Here is a 24652-nt window from a genome sequence, read left to right on the forward strand (position 1 = left end):
ACGCGATAAAGCTGCAAAATCTATTTGCTCTACTTTCTACTTTTGAATCTACTTTGAATCTGCCCATGACAGGGTGGACATATTGTGTTTTTTGCCTGTACAATGTCAGCTTGCAGTTAATTTATAAAAAGTGGAGCTTGACCAACATGCATTTCCTACAGCCTAAAGTCTCCTTAATAAAACAAATATGAAATTAAATGGATAATATCAGGTTTTTATTTTGGAAATTGTGAAGTCTCACAGGTAATACTGTAATGAAGCAGAATGTAACTTTTAATAAGCTATCGAAATTTCCAACTTTAAACAAATAACCATATAAATGTTTAGGGTATTTGCGTTAGGTAATGTTTTCCCATTAAAATCATACAAATTCCCATTAATTTAATAGAATGCGAGGGAATACCAATATGGCGGTCTGGTGGCTTTCCTTTCTATGACGTCATGAATCCAGTAATTTATAGAGATACCTGGAAGTAAACAGTTTTTGTAAACTTTCTGTAGTGAATTGACTGAGATTAAAGACTTCTTCACCGCCATAACTCTTGCGCACAGCATACACACTGCTTGTGTGATATCCATTGGCTCGACTTAATGGTTTCAACCATCCCCCCCCCCCCCCCCCCCATCAGCTCATTGCTCAACATTTCAAATATGTGGTAGTATTTGCTGTAACACCACGCTGTGTTTGCATACTTTACCACAGCTGAAATGAAATAAATATTAGTTAAATACACAGATGTTTCAGAGACATTTTCATTTAAGAATTTATGAACTGCTTAATACAGCGTCTGTTTGTACAAAAATAAAGTTAAACATAAGCATACACTTTCAATAAAGTGTGGTCTACATTATTTAACACAATATAACATCATGACTACATGAAAAGAGATTGAAAATTTCAGATTTGTGAAGAAACACATGTGATCGTTGTCATGCGGTGAAGTCGCTCTAGAGAAGCTGCGCTCAGTCCTCTTGCTCTCGAATCGCTCTCGCGGGACTTTGATGGCGTGGGCGTCGTCTACTACAGTTCATATAAAGGATCAAGTCATGAATGGGTCAAAATGAAAGCTGAGAAAATGAAGAGAAAATTAGGATTCTGGGGACGTTTTAAACATGTCTCTACTCCTGACCCCTATTTACACTGCATACGTGTGCGGTGCATTACGTCTGCGCCAAGGTTTTATTCCGTCCTCCACGCGGTGCCACTCCACGACTTGGACGCGCGTCCGTCAAAAATAGACTAGACTAGTACCTGAGCCCTGATTTAAACCTGCTCCGCATGTTCCGCCTGTACAAGAAAAACAATCCAGTATCCACTGCAAAGTTCTGGCTCTATAGGGACCTCTTCAAGCAGCAAAACCTCAGTTTTGGGCAGCCAAGAAGTGATACTTGTGCAAAATGTGACGCCCTGTTCTCAAAATTAGTTGCTGCTACAACAGATGGAGAAAGGTTGAAGATCGCAGCCGAGAGTGAGCTTCACACTCCGAAAGGTTGGTGGTTCAATCCCCGGTTCCACCTGACCAAGTGTCGAGGTGTCCATGAGCAAGACACCTAACCCCAGCTGCTCCCGACGAGCTGGATGGCGCCTTGCATGGCTGACACCGCCGTCGGTGTGTGAATGAGTGAGTGAATGGGTGAATGTGAGGCTATGTTAAGCGCTTTGGTGGCCATAGGTCTGTGAAAGCGCTATATAAATGCAGTCCATTTACCATTTTACCATTCACCACCGGAAAGCTGAAAAAGCGTACACCCAGTTGCAGGCTGACACAGAGTGGGCCAAAGCCAATGATGACTGCCATGTCATTTGTATCGACATGCAGGGGGTAGTGTTCACGCCAAACCTGACACACTCCAACGTGTACTATCAACGGCAGCTGGCCAACTACAACCTCTGTATCCAGGAGATGGGCACTGACGATCCTCCTACAATGTGCCTCTGGCATGAGGGCATTGCTCACAGAGGTTCCATCGAGGTGGCAAGCTGTCTTTTGAAGTGGGCAGAAACATCTTTCGCACCACTAGTCCAGGCAAAGGAACGGAAGCTCATCATCTATAGTGACCGATGCTGTGGGTAGAACAACAACTGGCGAGTCCTAAACCTCATGGCCCTGCTCGTATCTAGAGGGTACTTCAGTCAGATAGAGCAGAAGTTCATGGTGTCTGGTCACTCCTTCCTTCCCTGTGACCGTTCATTTGCCACGCTGGACATGAGGCGTAAGGTGTCCACACTCCACACCCCCAGCGATGTCGCCGAGATGATCCGTGGAGCCAGGCAGCAGCATCCATTTAAAGTAATTGAGATGAAATGTGCGGACTTCAGGCAGCTCCCTGATGCAACATTAAAGCGTCCACCTGGCTTCCTAATCACATCCATGATGTGGTTAAAAGTAGGGTTGGGTACCGAAACCCGGTTCCAATAGAGAACCGGTTCCGACGTAAACGGTAGTATCGAGATCGAATAAGAACGCAACTTTCGGTGCCTGATTTCGGTGCCTGACTTTTTTCACCGCCCCCTATAAAACATCTCGCGGCACGAATGATCCAATAACAAAACATCTCCAGTTAACCAGCAGAGCATTCATTTAGTTCGTTTGTTAAATAAGAGACGATCTAGCGCTGAACTGTGTTTTTTTAAATGATCAAAGTGCTCGTTGCCTGCGATCAGTGGCGCGGATTCTTGTGGCTCGCGCACCGCACTTTCTTCACGCGCGCTTCAATACGTTGCAGAGATCGATCTATTTATGAGGCGTCGTCTATATGAGTATGTGCGCGGAGAGTTTGTGTGTGCGTGCTCGCGTCTCAGATGAGTATGTGCGTGTGTGTGTGTGTGTGTGAGCTCGCGTCTCAGATGAGTATGTGCGCGAGTTTGTGTGTGTGTGTGTGTGTGTGTGTGTGTGTGTGTGCGCGCTCGCGTCTCAGATGAGTATGTGCGCGAGTTTGTGTGTGTGTGTGTGTGTGTGTGTGTGTGCGCTCGCGTCTCAGATGAGTATGTGCGCGGAGAGTTCTGGTGAAATAAAAAAATATAGCCTAATGCACACAAAGTGTCCCTGCTTGATATACAACCACTGATGAGCATAATCGGTTTAAAAAAACAACAACAACAAACAAACAAACAAAAAACTACGAAGGCGGATTAGAACCCAAAACCTCTGACACTCTTGACTAAAGTTCAAGTTCAGCTGCAGTGTTTCTCTTCGGGTAAGTCTAGTATTTTAATGCCAACTGCAAATCTTGCATATCAAGTATGAAGTATATCAAGTATATTTATATGAGGCTATACTATGTGTGTTAAATATTTCTGCTCAGTGTCAGATATTTCTCTGTTTTGTAAAAGTCTATAATATATAATACATAATATAGCCTAATATATAATATATATAAATAATATGAGAAGACAAAAATTTTATCTTAACTTAAGTGTTTTTGGCTACATCAGTAGCCTTTTAAACGGCACAATTTTTTTATTTAATCAGAAATCAGAAAATCTTTTTCAGAAAACACACACAGGTATTATTTTTTTTGATAAAGTGTGTGCGGTTTCGTTTTCTTAAGTACCGGTTTAAGAACCGTTTAAGCACCGGAACCGTTTGAAAAATACCGAGTAGGTACTGGTATCGGATAAAACCCAACCGATACCCAACCCTAGTTAAAAGTGACAGGTAAAAAACTAAAGAACTAAAGAACTAGACTAAAACTAAACTGGTTTTCTGCGATTAACAGTGTTGGGGATATGTGCGTGAAGGAAGAATCTTTATTGAATTTCTTGTTGAATCATGATTTCAGCTGCTGATCCATGGTGTGTCCACACAAAAGGGAGCCACAGCCTCTACGAGGGATGGAAGACCTGGCTGATCACCAAACAGAGGAAGAATCAACCACCTCCAGCTCCCTTGTTCTCCACCACGTATGCTCGTGCTTACAAGGACCCTCTGCCCGTCAAGAAGGAGAAGCACCGTGACCTCATGAAAATGCTAGCCTACATGCCAGCAGAGGCCCAAGCATTTTATGGGACATTAGAATGTGAAGAGTAGCCTGTATGTGTAGGTCATGTGCAGGGTAAGGTGGGATATATTGTGTGAAATTAATCATAAAAGTAGTTGTAGCTTATCTTGTATGCCTTATCTTATGTTGTATAATAGGAATATATAGGTGTTTATTTGATTTGATTTAGAACCAAAAAAAGGAAGACGTATATGGTAAACTAGCATATGGAACCATAGCATGGAATGATGATGATGCATGTCTGTATTGTAAATATGTATTGTTTACCGTTATTACTGTTTATTGTTTGTATGTATTTTTTTTTTGTAAGTATGTACGGTTTATTGTTTGTACTGACGTTTATTTTCTATACTATAAGTAGGCCTATATTGTTCATTGTTCGTACCGTATTGTCCACGTTTTTGTTCTGTGATTTACATTGGCAAAAAATAAAAGAAATTGAAAGAAAGAAATGCTTCATTTTTTCTTTAGGTTCTGTTAATTAAGATAAAGGAATCAAATCTCCAGTGGTTTAAAGTGGTATGATGAATTGGACTTATACTGTTATTCCACATTAACTGGACATAATACTGTTCTTCCACATTCCAGAAATGTAAATTACTCTAACTTTTTATTTTTAAGATTGATACTAAAAAATCTTATCTCATTAGAATTGGGAAGCTTTTGTTGTCTATCTTCAAGTAAAAAAAAAAATAAAGTAATATAATATTCAGAGTACAAAAAAAAAAAAAAATTTATTATTCAAAAATTTTAAATATGGACTTCTTCGTCTCAAGCCCTCATATATATTCATGATCTCATATATAGCAACTCGTACTTTGATATGCATTACTTTCAGTAGTTATCATAGTTGCCAACTTTTGAGTTTAGCTTGGAGTGAGATTTATGGTGGGGGGTTATTGTCATAAGTGCATTGTGATTGTCAAAACATTTTAGTAACTAAACTAAATTTTATTAGGTTTAGTGACAATGTTTACATGGTACAATTTCTGGCAAGCTACTTTTTTTTATTATTGCTTGACACAAATTTCATGATTTCAATTAAATTAAATTCTTGTGATTTGATTTAATATTGACTCATTTGGATAAATATTAGGTACACAAGATAGGCATTCATTTTTCTCAAGAAAAAAAAAACCCTCACCTAATGCTGTAAACATATAGAGCCCTGTCAGCTGTAGTATTATTTAAAGTTAAAAATAGACTAACTCAAATGAAATATAATGCTTTTTTTGTTTTGTTATAGTAACAACTTTAGTAAAAGTAAAATAAAACATGTCAAGTAAAAATATAATAAATATGTAACATAGTGCACACTGCACATATTTAGCAAAATACTCTCTATAGCTGTATTTTTCTAGCCAACTGCTAGCCCATATTATGGTCATTAAATGACTTTCCTGAGGTAAATGTTATGTGACATAATTGTTCTCCCGCTGTTTTATTGACCCCTTTCCGCGGATGAAAAACAGCTGATTGGTCGATATCATCTATGAGGAATATACATTTTGTTCAAGTTGTACTGTATCTTTCAACAGTGTTCATGTGTATTTACTATTAGCTAGAGATGATCGGTTCACGTGACGTCACATTTACAAGTGCCAAAACGGCATTTATTGTTTTTGTCAATTCTAGAATGGAACCAATGAATAAATTCAGTCATTTTAGGAAACAAATTGAATGTACGATTCACTGTTGTAATGGTATCGTGCAAATGTCACGTGACTGATCACGATATTTTAAACCTTCCAGCCAGCAGCAAAAATAAATAAATAAAATAAAGTCAATTTAAGAGCTTCCAAATTGACACTGCTATGATATTATAAATATATAGTAATGAATTTAAGTAGGTATTTTCTCCACATAATGGTGTAGTTAAATCTAACATTGTTTAGTTAAATCTAACATAACAGCAGGGGTTGTGTGTGCTTCCTCCTGTACAGAGCGCCATCTAGTGTTCAAAATAAGACTTCACATCTGGAACAATAATACTAGGATTCTTTCCGTGTTTGTTTATCGGTCAAACGAGCTGACCTCGAGTTTCTGTGATCTTCTGTCTCTATATAGCTCAGGTCCCTCCTTTAATGCAAGTCTGGGGGATCTTTTTCACCTGTTTATCGTTCAGCAAGTGAAAATGGTGAGATATTCACAATGGATGATAATATAATAAGCATATACTAGCTGTACATACTAGAACATCATCTAGTATCATGTAAGTAGTATACTGTAGGCCTATTAAATAAATGCTTTTAAAATTACAGTTGATTACTCGCTGGGTTTGTATTGCTGGGTAAATGTAACACACAAACAAACAGCAGAAGAACATCATTGATTCACACTTCTACTCTCAGACAAACACACACGAGTCTCATGGACGATCTTCAAAAACTTTCTAAACCACATCCTGATTCATACACTGCATTCATACAACCAAGAGACCATTGCACATTTTACAAAACCTTAAACCCCTGATGAAGATCACCACCGCAAAATTAATTCAATTACTTTAATTAAAAACATTGCATTTATTTACACACAATATTTAAAGTTTGACTTTCCTGGGATTATTATAATAATATCAACGTCTTTGGTTTTGCATGCAGGATAAATCAAACATGTGGTAAGTCATTCACCAACGTGAGATTCTACTAAATAAACTTCTAGAAAATGTCTTTAGTTAGATCATAAACAACAGCAAAAAAAATAATTTAAATAAATACTGTTGGAGCTATTTTTCACTTTGTTTATTTTAGGCTTAAGTTAAGTTATAGCCTAATTTATTTCCTTTATTTTCTTGCTAAAGTTAATTTGTTTTATTTTGTATTTATGCTTATTTACTTATATTGTTGTTTATTGGTCACTTGGTGCTATGTTAATTTACATAAGTAGGTCAAGGTGGGAGGGACCTCAGGCTGCGAGGGCATATGGTTTTTTACCAGCGTAAGAGAGGCAGCAGAAAATGTCTGTGAGCTTGCTTATATGTGTAAATAAACCTCCTCAAACTCATTTTGTTATGGACATTAGTTTACTTTGGTACCTCTCAACCTGCGTAAAGCCTAACCCATGACGTAGCCTCAGTGGCCATTTGAGAAGTTTGATATTATTCGTTTTGTTTAAGTTTATGGACAAATAGCCACTACAAATACTATATGTGTAAAATAACTGTTTGCATATAAGGGGAGCTGTTGACATATTCTCACCTGTAATAAAACACCTCAGTGGAAAGTGAGTACAAGAATGTACAAATGTGTATTTCTACTTGTAATATTAAAGTATCAATTTATAAAACAAACAAACAAAAAATAACTTTAACAAGCTAAACTATTGAATAGCAGTGTTATATGATCATTGTGTATTTATTGCTTTTCTCCCTCAGTTTCTCAACATGTTCAACATGTTTGTGTGATTAAAGCAACCCAGTCTCATGTAAAAATGTACCCTGACTACGTTGGTCCAAAGTGCAAAACGTAGAGGGGTTACAATAATGACCCTTAAATTGTATGACTGTTACATTTTTTTTTTGCTTTTTTTTTTCCGTCCGAGTCACGTGACTTTCAAGATTCCGGCTGTGAGAACAAAAAAACATGGCGGACATTTCTTTTCTTTTTAGTGAAAAAATCAATATTTTGAGTTAGATTCTGCATAAAAATAAGTTTTGATTACATTTCTAGCGAGAAATATATATATATTATTTTCATAATATTCACTCAGTCAATGTACATAATCACTCGCTTGCTCGTTGTTGCGAATATTTTTCAGATCTCGCCAGAATAATGTGAAACTGAAATGTTTTGGTTGCTATGGACGCTGCTATCGCCTTATTGAGTTAGTTTCTGCATAAAAATAAGTTTTGATTACATTTCTAGCGAGAAATATATATTTTATTTTCATAATATTCACTCAGTCAATGTACATAATCACTCGCTTGCTCGTTGTTGCGAATATTTTTCAGATCTCGCCAGAATAATGTGAAACTGAAACGTTTTGGTTGCTATGGACATGCTATCGCCATATTTTGAGTTAGTTTCTGCATAAAAATAAGTTTTGATTACATTTCTAATGAGAAATATATATTTTATTTTCACAATATTCACTCAGTGAATGTACATAATCACTCGCTTGCTGGTTGTTGCGAATATTTTTCAGATCTCGCCAGAATAATGTGAAACTGAAACATTTTGGTTGAGTCAGGTGACTTCAAGAAGGATGGGGAGTGGGTAGTTGTTAGAGTATCTGGATCAAGTTCACAGTAGGTGGCGGTAATGCGCGAAATCGATGCGAATCGCGAAGAAGAAAGAAAGAAAGAAAGAAAGAAAGAAAGAAAGAAAGAAAGAAAGAAAGAAAGAAAGAAAGAAAGAAAGAAAGAAAGAAAGAAAAACGAGGGGAAAGAAGCAGGAAAAGGTAAACAAGGAGGAAAAGGAAGCGTGGAAAAATAACTTGACCAACCAAGCTGAACAAATGAATCACCTTGACCCAGAAGATGCCATATTCCTGGTTGATGCGTTCCTGGATGAGTGCAAGGTAAATAACATTATCTCAGTGGTGGAAAAAGCATACTAATCAATGCTAATTGCAAGGTCTAAGACCATAATAGACTCTGAGGTATAGCAGGGAAGAAGTATCAAGGTGCAAAACTAAAAACACTCCAAACAAAGTGCAACTACAGTACCTGGTTCAATGTCTTTATTCAAATGCAAGCTATAGTGTTGAGCTGAGTTCACACGTTAGAACCAGTGAGAGTTTAATTAAATATTCTGTCAAAACGTTTCACTTTCTTTTCTTCTTTTTTTTAGAAGGGTTCTCCGACGTAGGTTTAGGGGTCGCGTTAGTGTAGCCAATCGGAGGAGAGCCCTTCTAGCCAATCAGAGGCGAAAAAGGCGGTACCTTCCCCTACCATCCTGGGAAAAAAAATATCGCCGGAGGAAGAGGGAAAAAGTAGCGGGAAGTGAACTTCAAGGAGTAGAGTAGATGAGTGTGATGTGCGTTGATCGATCGGACTCGGAGAACACATCGCACATCTCTTTAAGTAAAAGAGACATGCTAAAGTCATTGGCTGAGTCCCAATTCGCCTACTTATACTACGACCTAAAAGTATGTAGGCCTACTTTATTTGTGAGGAAAAAGTACATACTTTTGAGTGTGTAGCAAAAGAGTATGCACGTTCTGGGACATACTTCGATGATGACGCCATGCAACGTGAACTTGAACGTGGTTGCCTAGTTACGCACACACCTCGACTGTTAACAAAAGTTTTTACATTTCATTCATTCTTATATGTCCAATATAATTTTATTTACTATTCCCATCTTTTTTTCCACAATACATTTACAATGTGTTTTACCAAATTGAGGAGTGAAGCAGGGCGTCGTCGTAGATCAACCAAACGCAGGTCGTTTGTGAGGCGGCTGGTTCTGACGTTCGTGTGCAAATGAACCATGCTTTTACTATAGTAAAAGTGTAGTAGGCCTAACCATGTTTCTTTGGTTGGACTGATAAAGTTAACATTTGTACAGCCACAGTATTACTACAAATAAGTCAGACAGAAACATCAAAATAAATACATAAAAAAGACACTTGCATGACTGTACTAGAACCTTTTTATTTATTGTTTTGTAGCCTGATAACCCCAATGAGGCGCTCAGTATCTTCATCGGACCCTACAAGATAAACACGGTACTTGTTTGGCACAACATAAACCCATTAATATTACGAGACAATAAAATATAACTTTTATTAGGGTTAAACATTTGAATTCTTACACTTAAAAACTGAAGCCGCCTAGCTTTCCACTGCAAACGACAAACGACAGCCGTCGGACCGGAAGTCATTCATTTCCTATGGAGAGACGTACGGGAGCTGCGGGGAGTTCCGATCATATGCGTATGCGGAAATTTCGGATCCGATTTGAGCTTCGGATGCGTTGAAATATCTGAACTTCTGCGGCTAGACCGTATGCGACCGATCGACCGGATGTGATGTATTCTAATCAAAACTATGAGCGCGAAGCTAGAATTACCAATATTTTAATACTTTAATGTAAACGCTATTCCTGCAAAATGACGGTTATTAATAATTATGGCTGAAAAAAATATTTGTATCATTATTAAATCAATATTTATATTGATTAGCTCTATAAAATCGACAGTTTTTTATATAAGATGTATTGAGGGTCATTTGTTTTGTGTGGATATATTCATGCATGCATTACATTCATTAAAATCATTAATTTTACCATTGTGAACAGCGGAGGGTAACGGTTGCATCACGACCAATTTCAAAGTTCCGTGCGACTGACACCAGGGGGCAAAATGCGACAATCGAATGCGAATGTCGTGCGCAGTGGAAAGGCGGCTTGAGGCGCATCTCCGTTGGTGCATCCGACTGCCAGGTTAACATCACCATCATCACCGCAAAGCTCCTCCCTCCCGCACGCAATGGGTTGTGGCAGAGAATGTCTAATATGGCGAGAAGTTTCACTCTCACTACACTTCCGGCTTCTGAACTGGTTGCAGTTCCACTCTGATTCCATATGAGGGCGCTCACAGGACGAGTGCAGAATGAATGGAGGTCAATGGCGGTATATACCCCTCAAAATCCACTTTTCTCAGGATATAATTTTTTGTCTAGTAATTTGAATGTTGTATTCGAAAGGAGATGCAAAGAAATTACACATTGCTGGGTGTTAGATTTTTTAGAGTCACTTATTTGATTTAAAAAAGTCTTTCAAAATGTCAATGACGTCAGAATGCTGACGTCATTAGCAGAATGCTAGCGTGTTATGGGCAACAACAACTCAACCTGTAAGAAATCAAAACGACATAAGTACTCGTTCATTCAACTTTCGACCTAAAACCCATGTTGAACTTGCAAAATCTACAATCACATCTGAGATTTCTCAACGGCAATCGGGTGAAAGAGACAAATTTAGCCGTCTAGCCCCATTGACTCCCATTCATTTTGCACTCATGGCGAGCGCCCCCAGTGGAACTCTGGTGGTACTACAACCAAAATTCGGTACAATAGGGCTTAATAGGGAGTGGACAGGCTCTCCGTAGACGGGCTCTGGTTGTGGGCAATATTAGCCGTTAGAGTGTGCAATCTGTGCATTGATCTGCACTTCGAATTCTAACCGGAAATAGACCATCCGGGTATCTTTGGAACACTCATTCAACATACTACGATTTGGGACGTAGGCTACTAATTCTAGTTTCGCATACTATTTAGGACGGATAGTATGCGAATTGGGACTCAGCAATTGTGTCACTGTGACTGCAGAAACTCTGGTTGCCATAGAAACATGACACGCGCTTGAGACTGCAAAATACGTTAGCTGGAGGCTATTTGGCCAAAAAAAATATGTGAATTTATAAACTCTTTAGACAGTTAATGATTAGTGCACATTTCAGGTTGCTCCAGGCTGGATGAATATGTTTAAAGATGGTCTGCTTATCATACGGCTACCTATTTGGCAATTTGAGAAAACATACATTCATGTGACTAATTTTACAAGTTGCAAGTTACAAAAACATTCAAGCAGTGCTGATTGACTCTGATCACAGCCAGGCGTTCTCCGAGTCGTTCTCTTACTTAGAAGCGGGACTTATTCCGCCAAACCGGAAGTAGTGTTTTTTTTTTTTTTTTTTGTGGGTGAGAATTGTGTAAAAAATTCCCTTATTTTGGGGATAGGTTCCAGGAAATCTCCCTTATTTTCAATGTTCATTGTTGACAGCTATGAGTTAACTACATAAAACAAATGTTGACTGTTGATTAACCAAGCTCTCCATTAAACGACTAAAACAGCCCTAAAATTGAATAAAATATTATAAAGACACTTCATATTAAACCGTATTAGATGATAATTGCATTTAACAGATTACACCTTCAATAAAACATTTGAAATTGTTTTGTAAAAAGTGTATTTTTATACATGTTTGGACTGAGTTTCCCTGCATTAACGAGACACCCCTCGCTGCAGCCTGTAGCACGATGACGTAGTTGGATGGTCCAATACGTACTGGACGCGCATGCGCGGTGGTGCGTTTTGGTCTGTAGGCTACAAATAAAAAAAAATTAAAAAAGTTAAATATAAATGATCACTTGAGTGACAACTGCGTGATCTGACTGCTGTGATCAGTTTGTATATTAAACTTAAATTCAGGGGGTGTGGTTATTTTTATTTTTTTTATGTATGTACATCGTGGCATGATGTAGGCCTAAGTACCGGTACATAAAACTCCGTCGCTATAGAAACAAAGACGCTAAAATGCAATCATACAATGAGCTTCTCTACTACTTATTGTGAAAATGATATTTTTATATTTGCTATTAGTATCCATGTAAAATCCTTATGTTTTTATTCAACTATGTGTGGGCCTAATGAAAAATACGGGACAAATCCCGTCCCTTATTGATTTGATACGGGAGTCGGGACGCATCATCTTACTTGTTAATACGGGACGATTTCGTATTTTAAGGGACCTAATGTACAGAGCACTGTGGAAAAATTAGTATAGCCATTAAAGAAGGAACTCTTACCAGGCAAAATATCATTAAGCACTTTTTTTCTGACAAGATTTAGTTTCTTGATGCTGTTATTATTTTTGCGTTTTCCCTTGAATGTGTAACGTTAGCCTACTGGTATTTTAAGTTGTTTACAGACCGTATTGTAGGCTATTGTAGGCCTACCTCTATGATTAAAATTACAGAGACAATTACTTGACTCATTTTTGCTTTCACTCAACAGCAAATATGACCTGAATAAAATAAAATGGCTTTATTTTAAAATGTTCTGTATACACGCATTAAATCCATCACATTTAGGTTTAAAATCATGTGATTTAAAATGTTGTAAAATTAACTATTTTGCATGTATGTAGAGAGAAACTAGGAAAGCATCACATTCATCTCACTTAAGACCAGCGCATGCGAATTATGTTCATGAACGTGACAAATGAACAAAAGACTCGGAAGGTAAAGTAATTATTTATGTTCCCTGTAAATTGTTTTTGACTGCATTATATTGATTTCTTAATTCAGAATATGATCAAGATTGCGTAGGTGGATGTGTTCGGGGAATTTGCCAGTTAAAAGTATAACATTTAAAGCCCCTTAAATGAACGAAATGACTCGTAAAAAGATTCATTCATTTTGATGAACGAGATCGAACAAGAGAGTCAGCAAAATGATCCGAACTTCCCCATCCATTACGTATTGGATCATCCAACTACGTCATCGTGCTACAGGCTGCAGCGAGGACTTCTTGGCATTAACACTGTTCTGACCAGCAGGGGTCACCAGCGTGCGGCGATTCAAAACAGTGTGAAAAGCTTCGTTTCTCCCATCACAGCAACAGATGGCAAACTGTCTGTGGCAGGACATAATGAGAAACCTCCAAGTCTCTGCTTGCTGTGATTCTATGTCTGCTTTTATTGCAGGGCTTCTTCCTGCTGGAGCCAATGGATGGAGTAGTTGATAACTAGAAAGTCTGCAGAGCAGCAGCATAGAGGAAAATACAATAGAGAGGGAGAGAACAGACAGCAAAACAAACTCAGCTGTCCATCCATCATGACATTACTAGACGTAACAACAACCATTATAAAGTTGCTAGTGAAAGTAGCATGTTTAAATAATTTATAACGCAATTATTCAAAATTATATTATATTATAAATAACAATATTTTAGAGATACAGAGTCCAGCCATTATGAATGAAATATAATAAGAAAAAAGAAAAACATCCTCTATTGTGGCTATTTACATTTACAGTGAGCACCAGACAAAAAGACAAATCCAAAATTAAGAACAAGAGGACAAGAATGCTGCCAAAGGCAAGAAGCAAGAAAAACTGTAAGTCTAAAGCTAACGTCTAGACTGAATAGAGTATTTAAGTGAAGGCAATCGTCTCAAAACAGTGATAATTTTCTACAAGACAATCACACTAGTCAATCTTAACACAATAGAACTGAAAGAGAAAAGAAATGGAAAAAAGACTAATTGAAAAAGACAAACTAATCAGCACCTCATAAAATGCACGTTTTTTTCACAACTTCAGGTATAGGAAAAATGAACGTTGCACATTTCAACGAACAAGTCTATATTTCTACCAAATGAAGACCTACTATAATTTACATTCTTTTATCAAGTATAGACACATTTGTGTGTTACTATTGCTGTAACACTCCAGACAAACGTCACATTAGGTAGGCATATGTTTCAGGTTTAATGCCAGAGTAACAACTTTTAACAGTCTGTATCATATGCGTTAAAATAGGCATTTATCAGAATAAATACATTTACACAACTTTTAAATAAATCAATGAATTTCAAAGCTTATTAAGGCTGGTTGTGGTTTCAGTGTAGCTGCTGGAGAGTGTTTTCTGATGAAGTAAGGGTTAATGTTTAAACCATAAATAATAGCACCAGTATTTTCCAGGAACAGCAACAATACCAGTAAAACCACCTGTATCAGTAATGCATACTGTCCTCGTGTTGAGGAGGAAAATATTGTCCCTTAGGAATGAATGGAATATATTGGTCATAATGCCAGCTTTGAGGTAAATGCAAAAAAAAAAAACATATGCAAATAGCCCCACCTCCACCCATGATAATGAGGTGCATATTACTGAGGTAAACGCTGCACAATGATATCACTCTCTACAACGTCGGGCACATAACAGTAATACATATGATTAGTCTTTTGCTTGACTATGTTATCAAACAGCTTATAATGTGTTGCTTATGTTACACAAACCATGTTCCCGTTCGTCATCTCAGAGTCAGGCCGCTGCCTCAGTATCCTTAGAAAAGCTTTGAACAACTCAGAACATCAGTGAAGAAAGGCATATAGTTCATCATAATACACATCATACACCCGCTATCTTGCTAAATCTATCCGATTTTTCCTATCAACAGAAAAATATATTATAACCTGGCATCTCTCGAGAATCTGATTGGTTACAAGGTAGTTCATGATGTCAGAAACACCAGAGATTTCAAACCGTGTTTTTCAGACTGTTTTTGGTTCACTGTAGATTTAAGGAGAAAATACTCAGCAATGCTGTTGACTTATGAATTTTCTTAAAGCATATTAAAAACACCACATAGGCATATAAACAACATTAAAAGCTGGATTTTCAACACAAGGGGACTTTAAATCATAAAAATAAAAATTCTAACAAATCAATTTTGGATGTCATATTTAAATTGATATGTAATAGGTGATTTTGACTGGTATTGGTACCGACTACTGGAATCGTGACACAATTACTGATCCTCTTTACTTTACTAGTAGGAAGTTTAGGAACTGTTTACCAGTGAAGTTGTGGTATCTTTGATGGCTAACATTGCAAGGATGATTGATGCTAAACAAAAACTGATTTTGGAGAAAATTCGGGATGTTTCAAAAGAAGTGTAGTGTGCTAATAACCGAGTGAAAGAAGCGGAGCAAAGAATCCTAGTTCTTGAAGATGTGGCTACTGGGACTGAGAGTCGAGCTATACAGAAGACGATCGCTTCCCAAACCGAGCGATTATATGATCAGGAAACAGAGCGACGTCATAATTTGAGGATCATCGGCCTTCCAGAGAAGACAGAGGGTCTGGCTGTGGTTAACGGAAAAATGGATTCTTAAAATACTCTATCTGTCTATAGCACACATTGTGTTTCTCGTGTTTAGGTTTAGTGGTGGTGTGGAGTACGTATCTATTCTACGTTTGGGTAGGATTAGTGGTGTGTGGTGCGTGTGTATTACACGCAATAAAGTGTTTATCATACGCACGCAAAAACTGCGTATTATTTACACGTAGAAACTAATTTCCGCGTATAAATTGCATAGGGGCCAAGAGGTATACATTAGGAACTTTACTCTTTCCTAATTCTCTTCAGTGTCCCTTTCAATGAAAGTATTAAAAGGATAAATGATGTTGCACTGTTTGATTGACAGCCTCAGCCTGAATCTGAAGTATGGCTCATCCTCCTCAAAGGATCACATGGTGAGTTATCACATGCCATCCTCCTGTAAGAAAACACAGATTCACAGAAGGTTAAAGTGATGAGGAGGATTGATGTTTCAGATACACAACAAACATACAAATACTTTTCCTGTTGTTTGTACAGAGGTTTAAATGTCCTAAATATTGTGTCAAAACACACATCACATCTTTTGTACTTCAGTAATATAAACCTTTCAATATCACATCTAAAATGCTTAAACTGTTGTATTGCTGTTTTATAATAAGACACTCTGAAAAAGTGCACTTTGTTTATTTGGGAGTTATTGGTGTGTTTGATTGTTTTGCTGTTTCACTGGTGAATATTTGCTTCTGTACTGTTAAAAAAATAAACATTTTCACAGAGTACATTTATGCTACACAGAGAATTATAATAATATAAAACATATTCATACCACTGTTCTTTTAAAGGCATTTTTGCAAAGTTAATCTCTAATATCTTGATAATGCAGATGTAATACTTACTCTCTGTGGTACTGCTGCATGGGTCCTGTGGCGACGGTAAACCACAGCAACAGTTACACCAGCAGCAAACACCAGCAGAACACCAACAACTATTCCTGCTACAGCTCCTGAAGACAGACCTGAACCTGGAACATCTACAGAGAAACAGTCATTATTACTGCAGAGTGAATGATAATACATCAAGTATTTAACAATACTGTATGATTCATTGACTTAGTTGAATTTACTAAAAAAAAATGTTAATTGGTTCCACATAATTGATTTTAACTACATTTAAACTAAGTTCAACTTAATGCATTTGTTTAAATGTAGCTAAAATCAATTGTGTGGAACCACTTACCATAATTTTTTTTTTTGTAAATTCAATGATTCATTTAATTTACTTTTTTTTTTTTTATGGTAAGTGGTTCCACACACTTGATTTTAGCTACATTTAAACAAATGCATTAAGTTGAACTTAGTTTAAATGTAGTTAAAATAAATTATGTGAAACCAATTAAAATTTTTTTTTTTTTAGTAAATTCAATGAGTCAATGAATCATTTTTTTCATATGAACTGATAAACGGCACCATCTGTTCAGCAACAGCAGTTAAAACAGCTTGAAAGCACTGAGATCAACAGGAAACACCATTCACAGGAGTAAATATTTTGATATTATGCATTTTTCATGTTAATAAAAAAGTGCTATTGAATAATTGCAATGTTAGTCAAAGTGTTATTGAGTCAAAGCTCCTTTTTTTAAACAGGTCACTACCCAACAGTTATTACGTTTATTTAAAATATTGAACTGTTATTTTAATTTCTCAAAGAAAAATGGATTTAATGACTGAATTATACACTCACCAATGACAGTAAGATTGAATCTCTTCACGCTAGTGATGTTGAAGCTGCTGTTGATGATGTTGATCTGTAGTTTATAGAGTCCAGAGTCTGTGTTTCTGATGTTTGTGGTGGTCAGAGATCCAGTCTGATGATCCAGCTTCAGTCTGTCTCTGAATCTCTCTTTACACTGAACATCTGTACAGATCTTACTCTGATCTCCAGTGATTTCAGCGATGAGAATGTCATTAAAATACCACTTCGTCACATCATTTGGGTTTTTTATTACCGGTACACCAGGATCAAAAGTAAAAGAGTCTCCCTCCTTCACTGACTCTCTCTTCACTTCATCTCGTTCAGCAGCAGAAACACCTGAAACACAAACCAACAGATGCTGGAGGATCTTTTGCTGATGAAAACAACAACAAACCCTCTACAAGATGAAAGAACTGTGATCATGAATGCGATTGAAATAGATTCAGCACAATCTTTCATTCTGAAATAGAAAGTTTGTGCTTTTAAAACTCATTTTACATCCTTATTTGATATAAAATCCTCATTTAAACAGATAATAGAAGTTGGTCAGAGATGGCATGATTATAGCTGACATCTCCATTTGAACTCAACTGAAGCTTCCTGTGAACGCTAATATACCGTATTTATCATCATAGGTGTTTATAGTTGTTGTTCTTGTGAGAATGGGCCTTTAGTTTTATATCTAACTAAGCTATTTAATGATGTAAAGTGAGTTTTATAAACTGCACTTGTACTGCAAGTTTGTAAAGATTATCTGTCTACTGTGTGTGAATTATTATACAGGTAAAGAAAATAACTCAGAATATCACTGTAAAAAAATCAATAAACACATTGACAATGTGTTTTAAACATAAATAAACTGCATTTAAACATTCATTAAATGACTCACCAGTGACAGAAACACTGAAGATCTTGTCACTGCTGCTTTTGCTGCTGATGATCTTCAGTTCATAAAGTCCAGAGTCTGTGATGTTCATGATGGTCAGAGATCCAGTCTGATGATCCAGCTTCAGTCTGCCTCTGAATCTCTCATCACCATCTTCACACTGAACATCTGTACAGATCTCACTCAGATCTCCACTGATTTGAGCGATACGAGTGTCATTAAAATACCATTTAATAACTTCTTGTTGGTTTGTTTGAACACCAGTGTTTAAAGTGACTGAACCTCCCTTGATCACTGACACGGGCACTACATCTGAACCAACACCAGACACACCTGAAGAACAAACACAAGACATACAAAAATGTACAATAGTGCTGTGAATATTCTAAGATTTTGATTAAATAAATATATCTGGATAAATTCAGTCCTGGAGAGCCACAGTCTTGCAGAGTTTCACTCCAACCCTGATAAATCTGACCCTTAAGACCTTGAGCTTGTTCTGGTGTGTTTGATATGGGTTGGAAAGGGGTTTGAAAACTTGCTGGGGCAGCATTATTTTGTGTTGGGTGACATTTGATTAAATGTATGATTCATATGTTTTGGGCCAAACAATATACTTTTTTATTTTATTTAGAATGATTCACGTATATTTCTAATGAAATTGTATTAAATACAAAAACAAAACAAAAAATTGTCTTGCATGAAAAATAAATGGTTTTTTTTGCACCAAAAGTAATTTGAGAGTAACTAGAGTTCAAGTCATATATGATGTTTGTTTACATGTACACCACAAGACAAAATAATAACTGAATTTACACAAAAGATCCAGTTCAAAAGTTTACATATGCTTGATTCCTGTCGTGGAAATATTTAATACAAATACAACCAACTAAATCTGACTTCTTAATACAATACTTCCCTGAAGTATGGTGACGGCGTCCCGTCAAGAAGTTACTATCACTACCTCAATCACACTTGAGCTGTTCTTTTGTTGTCTTTTGAGCGTAGAATCTTTAGTACTTCTATTACTACCTCAATCACACATAGATGTTCTGTTGTTGTCTTTTGAGTGTAGAATCTATTTCTCAGCTGCGCAGCATATACCTGACACGACTCCTAAGCTGCTCTTTGTAGAAATGAAGTTTTATTCACGGCCGGGAGATCACTGGCCACAACAACCAAGTGAGTCTCCCAGTACAAAAGATACATGTACATTTAAATCCTACAATTGAGTAAAAATCAATATCACTCAAGTCTTCTTCACTGTGATTAGTTCTGATGATTAGTTTAAAAATGATCTGCTAATCATATGATTTAGTTAGTTCTACTGTGTCAACCACATTTTGGGTAAGTGTGTATGGTCTTTGACCTGAGCATCCTTAATCTGCATTTCTCTGTACATTTAATATTGAAAATACCCATTACATCAGTTCAGCTCATAGGACTTGATGTTAATATCCCTTGTAATCAGCACTTCCTAATTTTAAGTAGGGAGAGGGGTAAAAACGTCATCAGGGTCTTCAGGTGGGCAGCCTCCTTCACCGGTGTTTCGTTGATAGGCCCACGACACCTCCAGAGGGCTCAACGGCAACACCTGGCGTCCCAGGTGAGCCCCCTTCTGCTTTTACCCCTCCTTATTGTTCTTTGCAGTCCAGTTAGGATCCTTCCTCTTTATCCAGATCCACCTGCTGCTTCGCTGTGCTACCTCTGACATTGATCTGATGGCTTTCCTGAAGGCCTGTCCCCGAACTCCCACTCCATTCAGGAGCCATATGGATGTGGCCACAAATCACATTCCTAATTCTTAATAGTGTGTGTTGCTGCCTGGATGATATAAAGCTGCAAACAGTCACAGATGCTCAAGGCAAAAAATAAATAAAATTACACATTAAGAGCCAGTGGGTGTAAACCTTTGACCAGGAGGATTGGAAATTACAATAAAATAAAATACTTACATATTTTCCAGAAGACATAATAAGAACAATTTGACCCCAATCATCCTGTGCAAAAGTTTACACCCCCTGAGTTTTAATGAATTGTGTTTCCTTCTGGAGAATCAGTGTACTGTATATGTCTTCACCATTTGTAATAGTCATGTATGAGTCGCTCAGATGTAATTCGTGTGAAAATATGGATTTCAAAAGTCATTCAGTAACTGCTGGAAAGGGTTAAATTATGCATTAGATGCTGGAAAACATTTGTTGCAGTGGTAAATAAAAAAAAACGTTATCTATAAAAAACGATCTCTCATTTATTCATTTTTTTAATTATTGATATTTTTCTGTCTACGCAAAACAGGAGAGCGATCAGTTAACAGCTAACAACAATTGTTCAACAATAACCTGAATCCTTCCGTCACTCCAGTACATTCACAAAAACACTGGAAGAAAGATTGTAACAAGTAAATGTCTTACCATTGTAGAGTAAAAACAAGACTGCGAGCAAAATAAAGTGAAACTTCATTTCCACAACTTTCCCCTAGGAAAATGAAAGCAGATTCTTGTTCATAAAAGCGTTCTGTTGTTCAGTTCTTCACTGGAGACGCAGTTCTTTCATTGATTCAACACAATGAGAGTGACGATGACGTGAACACTCCTGTCCTTATGCAAAGGGCTTTTCGCTGTGTTCCTTGTGAAAAAAAAATTATCGGATACATTTATTTTCATCGCATTGGTGTTTTCCATCGCTTATTCCTATAGCCCTCAGGAAGGCAGAACAGATGAAGAAGAAAAAAAGCAATACACAAATGAAGCAAACAAAATTGAAAGATTAAATAACTAATGAACACAAAAACTCCTGGTGTTGGAGTGGCCTCAAGGTCAAGTGACAGCCAACCTGGGAAAGAAGGACCTTTTTACAAGTCGATTCATCATATGTGCCCACATGAGTACATCTTAAAAATACACAGAGAGAGAGAGAGACACAAAACAAACACCAACTGCCCACATGTAATCTGAGAGAGAGAGAGAGAGAGAGAGAGAGAGAGAGAGAGAGAGATCAACTGCCAACTGAAAATGCATATGTGGCAGGGTTGTGACAATAGTAGCTATAGCAACCAAGAGCACAGAAGCAATAATATTCCCCTGACCCATTGAAAACTTTTGCATTGAACTCAGAAGATCTACAAAAATATATTCTGATTAAAAGCCTGCACGAATGAAAGAAGCATACAGAATTGCACATGAAAACTGCTAATCTAGTGAAAAGCAGCGAAAAATTATAGTTCTATATAAAAAAAAACGTTGGACCAGAAAAGCTTCAGGATAGTAAATCATAATAAAGATGAAACATTACTAGTATCAGCAGTACAGGCTTAATTCAGTACCTTAACCTTCCTTTTTTTTAAAGGGGAAGATTTTTTTATTCTCTTACTCTGGTTTATCTACCTCAAAAGTGTAAACATTGAAAATACTGAGAGCGGTTCACACAGATGGCTTTTGTGATGTGTGTACTTTAACAGGCGGTGCCAGATGGTGCCAGCCACACTACAGACGTGCAAGACAATTAGCAGCATTTAGAGATTCAAAGATTAAACGGGTCATGAACATATTCAAGCGAATGCAGCATTATGATGAAATGTGCAATAATGGAGGAAAAACATCATCATGTATAGACAATTGAACCAGCATTGTGTTTACTTTGACGTGTAGTGTAGACAGACTCAAACAGGTTTGGTGCCTATTGTGTTTGAGTTGGAGGAGGTGCAGTGTGTGTTAAGTCAACTAAACTGATAGTCAGTCCAGAAAAAGATGCATTAAGAATTGGTACTCAGCACAGAAATCTACTACACCTTGTAAATGAGTCCTGTTGACCTACTGATCACTGATATCTGAGATATTTATTTAATCATCATTTATCCAACTGAAGGCGGAACGAGGAAAAACAGAAAGACAGGATCTAAAACAGAGAGAGGTACATCAGTGAACAGTGATGTGTTTATTTTTCAACTTGTTTATGAATACTGTTAGCCTGATACACACCAACACACATATGGAGTTTCATTTGTGTCTTTTTTATTCAATCAAACATACTGGCCCTCATTTATCAATCTTGCGTAGAAACGGGCGTATATGTTGGCGTAAGATTATGCTTACACTCCTCTCACCGCCTGATTTATGAAGCTGTGCGTACCTTTGAAATCCAGGTGTACGCAATACCTGCCCTTGATAAATGCCGCGGCTGAAAACGATCGTCATTAGAATAACACGCCCCTATATATTCAAGTCTCCGCTTCCCCCACGCCCTCATTTTACGCCATGGACACATGGAAGACGGCAAAGAAGAGAAACTTGGATGAGCAAATGACCTATCACAATGCATTATTTTACAGCACGTGTTTTGAAACAATTAGCATTTAATTTCGTATCACCTCACATGTATTGGGGTGTACAATAGTGATGATGATGTGATGTGGAGTACCATTCATTCACATTAATAATTGCATGACAATTTGTAATATTCTTCTTATTATTATGATTTTTATTATTAATGACGCTTATTGTTATTAAGAAGAAGAGTCGTTATTATTATTATTATTACATTATTATTTAAAAGAAGAAGAATGTCATTTTTATTATTTTGTCAGTCTGAATCATTTTTTGGTCATTGAAAGCCTTTCATTACTGAACCCAGTCCGTGCGCACCTGCCGGGCCTAACCATCGTTTCAAAGAATAGTACGACGGCGAGCGCGTCGAGTACCAACGCATTCTCATCCTAGGGCGTCATATTTGGGGAGGTGCGCGCGCAGTCTGCGGAGACTCGCGCTGCGGAGCCAGGCGAAAGTATAAACAAGGCTTGAAACGTCAGGTAAAGCGCACAGGCTCGCAACTGAAGGAATACGGATGCCTACAAATCAAATGCTTTGGTAAAGTCACACAAATTAAACATTGAAGTCCATGTTGCACAAAAATAAACACTGAAGTTTATAATTACTATATTTTTTATTTTTTTATTTTTTTTAGTGGGTCATAATATATCATATCTTTTAGTTTGTCAGTGCGTTTTGTGGTGTTAGGAATTGTTTTTCTGCGCATTTCCACACTAACTCAAAACGTGCGTACACCACCTCCTGAGCTGGCGTAGGATTTGAGCGTGCCGTACGCCAACGTCCATATTGATAAATCTCAAAGTCACCGTGGTTTTGGGTGTACGCCAGGTGTACGCTGGAAATTTGGTGTACGCACTTTTGATAAATAAGGGCCACTGTGTTTGAGAGTAAAACTAATTATTTTTTTTTATTTTTTTTTAAAAGATTGCAAAAAAGTCTTCTTAAGGCTCAAAAATAAAGAAGTTGATAGCAAAATGATTGCAGAGCATTTTTAAAGTAAATCGTTAAAAACATTTCTTCGTGCATTTCGAAAACTTTAATCACAAAAGCATTTTGTATTGTAAAAAAAAAAAAATCCTCTCTTTTCTGCTGTATTTTTTGTGGGTCTAAATCTTTTGCATGCAAGTTTTGCTTGTGAATGAAGCTGTGTCTCAGGGCGGTCTCTACCAACCAGGATGGGAGGCCCTTTTCTATTGGTCACCGGATTGACCACGCCCACTACGTTTTCCCGCTTCTGCTGCACAGTGTGTCTGAGAGAAGAGCGAGCAAAACATGGCGAGCAATGCCATTTCTTTCTTTAAAAGAAAAGAGCAACATTTGTGCGTTTGTGATGAAAAGTGTTCTAAAAGCACAAAGAAAAATAAAGTTTCTCTTTCAAGGGAACTCGAGCTGCGTCGAGATGGTGTGGGAACGCCCCTGCGTGATTGCGTCCCCACGGCGTCTCGACGCAACGTCTTGTACCCTCTTCAGAGAACCAGGGTTTGCCAAAAAATTTTTTTTAATTACAAAATACTCAAACACAGTATATTTGATTGAACAAAAAAGACACAAATGAAACTCCATAGACACCAAGCTGACTGTGTTGTTGCCTCTCGTCAGATGTGTCTCGGCCAGAAAGCTGCGCTTGATCACACCAAAATGACTAAAGCTCACCGGTATACTCGGAGAAGCTCTTTTTCGTTCAGGGGTAAATTAAGTTTGAAATACGTGAGCAGTGATATACTGTTATCGAACATCTGTCGTCGCCCACACTGCTGAGAGAGTTTTAAAAGAGGAACATTAAGCCAGTTCAGACACCTGTCACCATTGAGCACTGAGTGAAATGAGAAACACGACCAAATCAAGTGAAGTTAATTTAATGAAAGGTAAAGTAATTCATATTAACACATGAACGAAGCAAAATGGAAGAAACAAAGGGGAAAACAGGATTGTGCCAAACAAACAAAAATTACAATCAAAAGGAACTTAACTAAACCATTTATATCTAATCTTGAAAAAAAAAAAAAAAAAAAAAGATCAAAGAAAAAGTCGTAACCAAACTACTATAACTAACAAAACCAAAATACAGAGGGTGGCACAAATCCCTAACCGAGTGTATATAGACAAAA

At 37.3% G+C, this 24652-nt stretch overlaps 1 protein-coding gene across 3 annotated transcripts in view; it reads right to left on the minus strand.

Annotated features, from left to right (window-relative positions):
* LOC309476059 (uncharacterized protein) overlaps positions 1-21157 on the minus strand; it is a 58802-nt gene extending 37645 nt beyond the window's left edge. The window contains exons 1-4 of one of the 3 annotated variants that reach the window (XM_082139201.1): positions 20631-21157; positions 18220-18549; positions 17319-17666; positions 16545-16608 (exon numbers count right to left, since the gene is read on the minus strand). In XM_082139201.1, the coding sequence (XP_081995327.1) occupies positions 16545-16608; positions 17319-17666; positions 18220-18549; positions 20631-20679 (791 nt within the window). In that variant the 5' untranslated portion in view covers positions 20680-21157. The remainder of the gene's footprint in view (positions 1-16544; positions 16609-17318; positions 17667-18219; positions 18550-20630) is intronic. The other 2 variants (XM_082139205.1, XM_082139202.1) reach the window with 2 other exon arrangements.
* Between the last annotated feature and the right edge of the window lie 3495 nt (positions 21158-24652).

The sequence above is a fragment of the Leuciscus leuciscus genome, assembly GCF_965113295.1.
Source record: "Leuciscus leuciscus genome assembly, chromosome: 15".
Classification (NCBI taxonomy): Eukaryota; Metazoa; Chordata; class Actinopteri; order Cypriniformes; family Leuciscidae; genus Leuciscus; species Leuciscus leuciscus.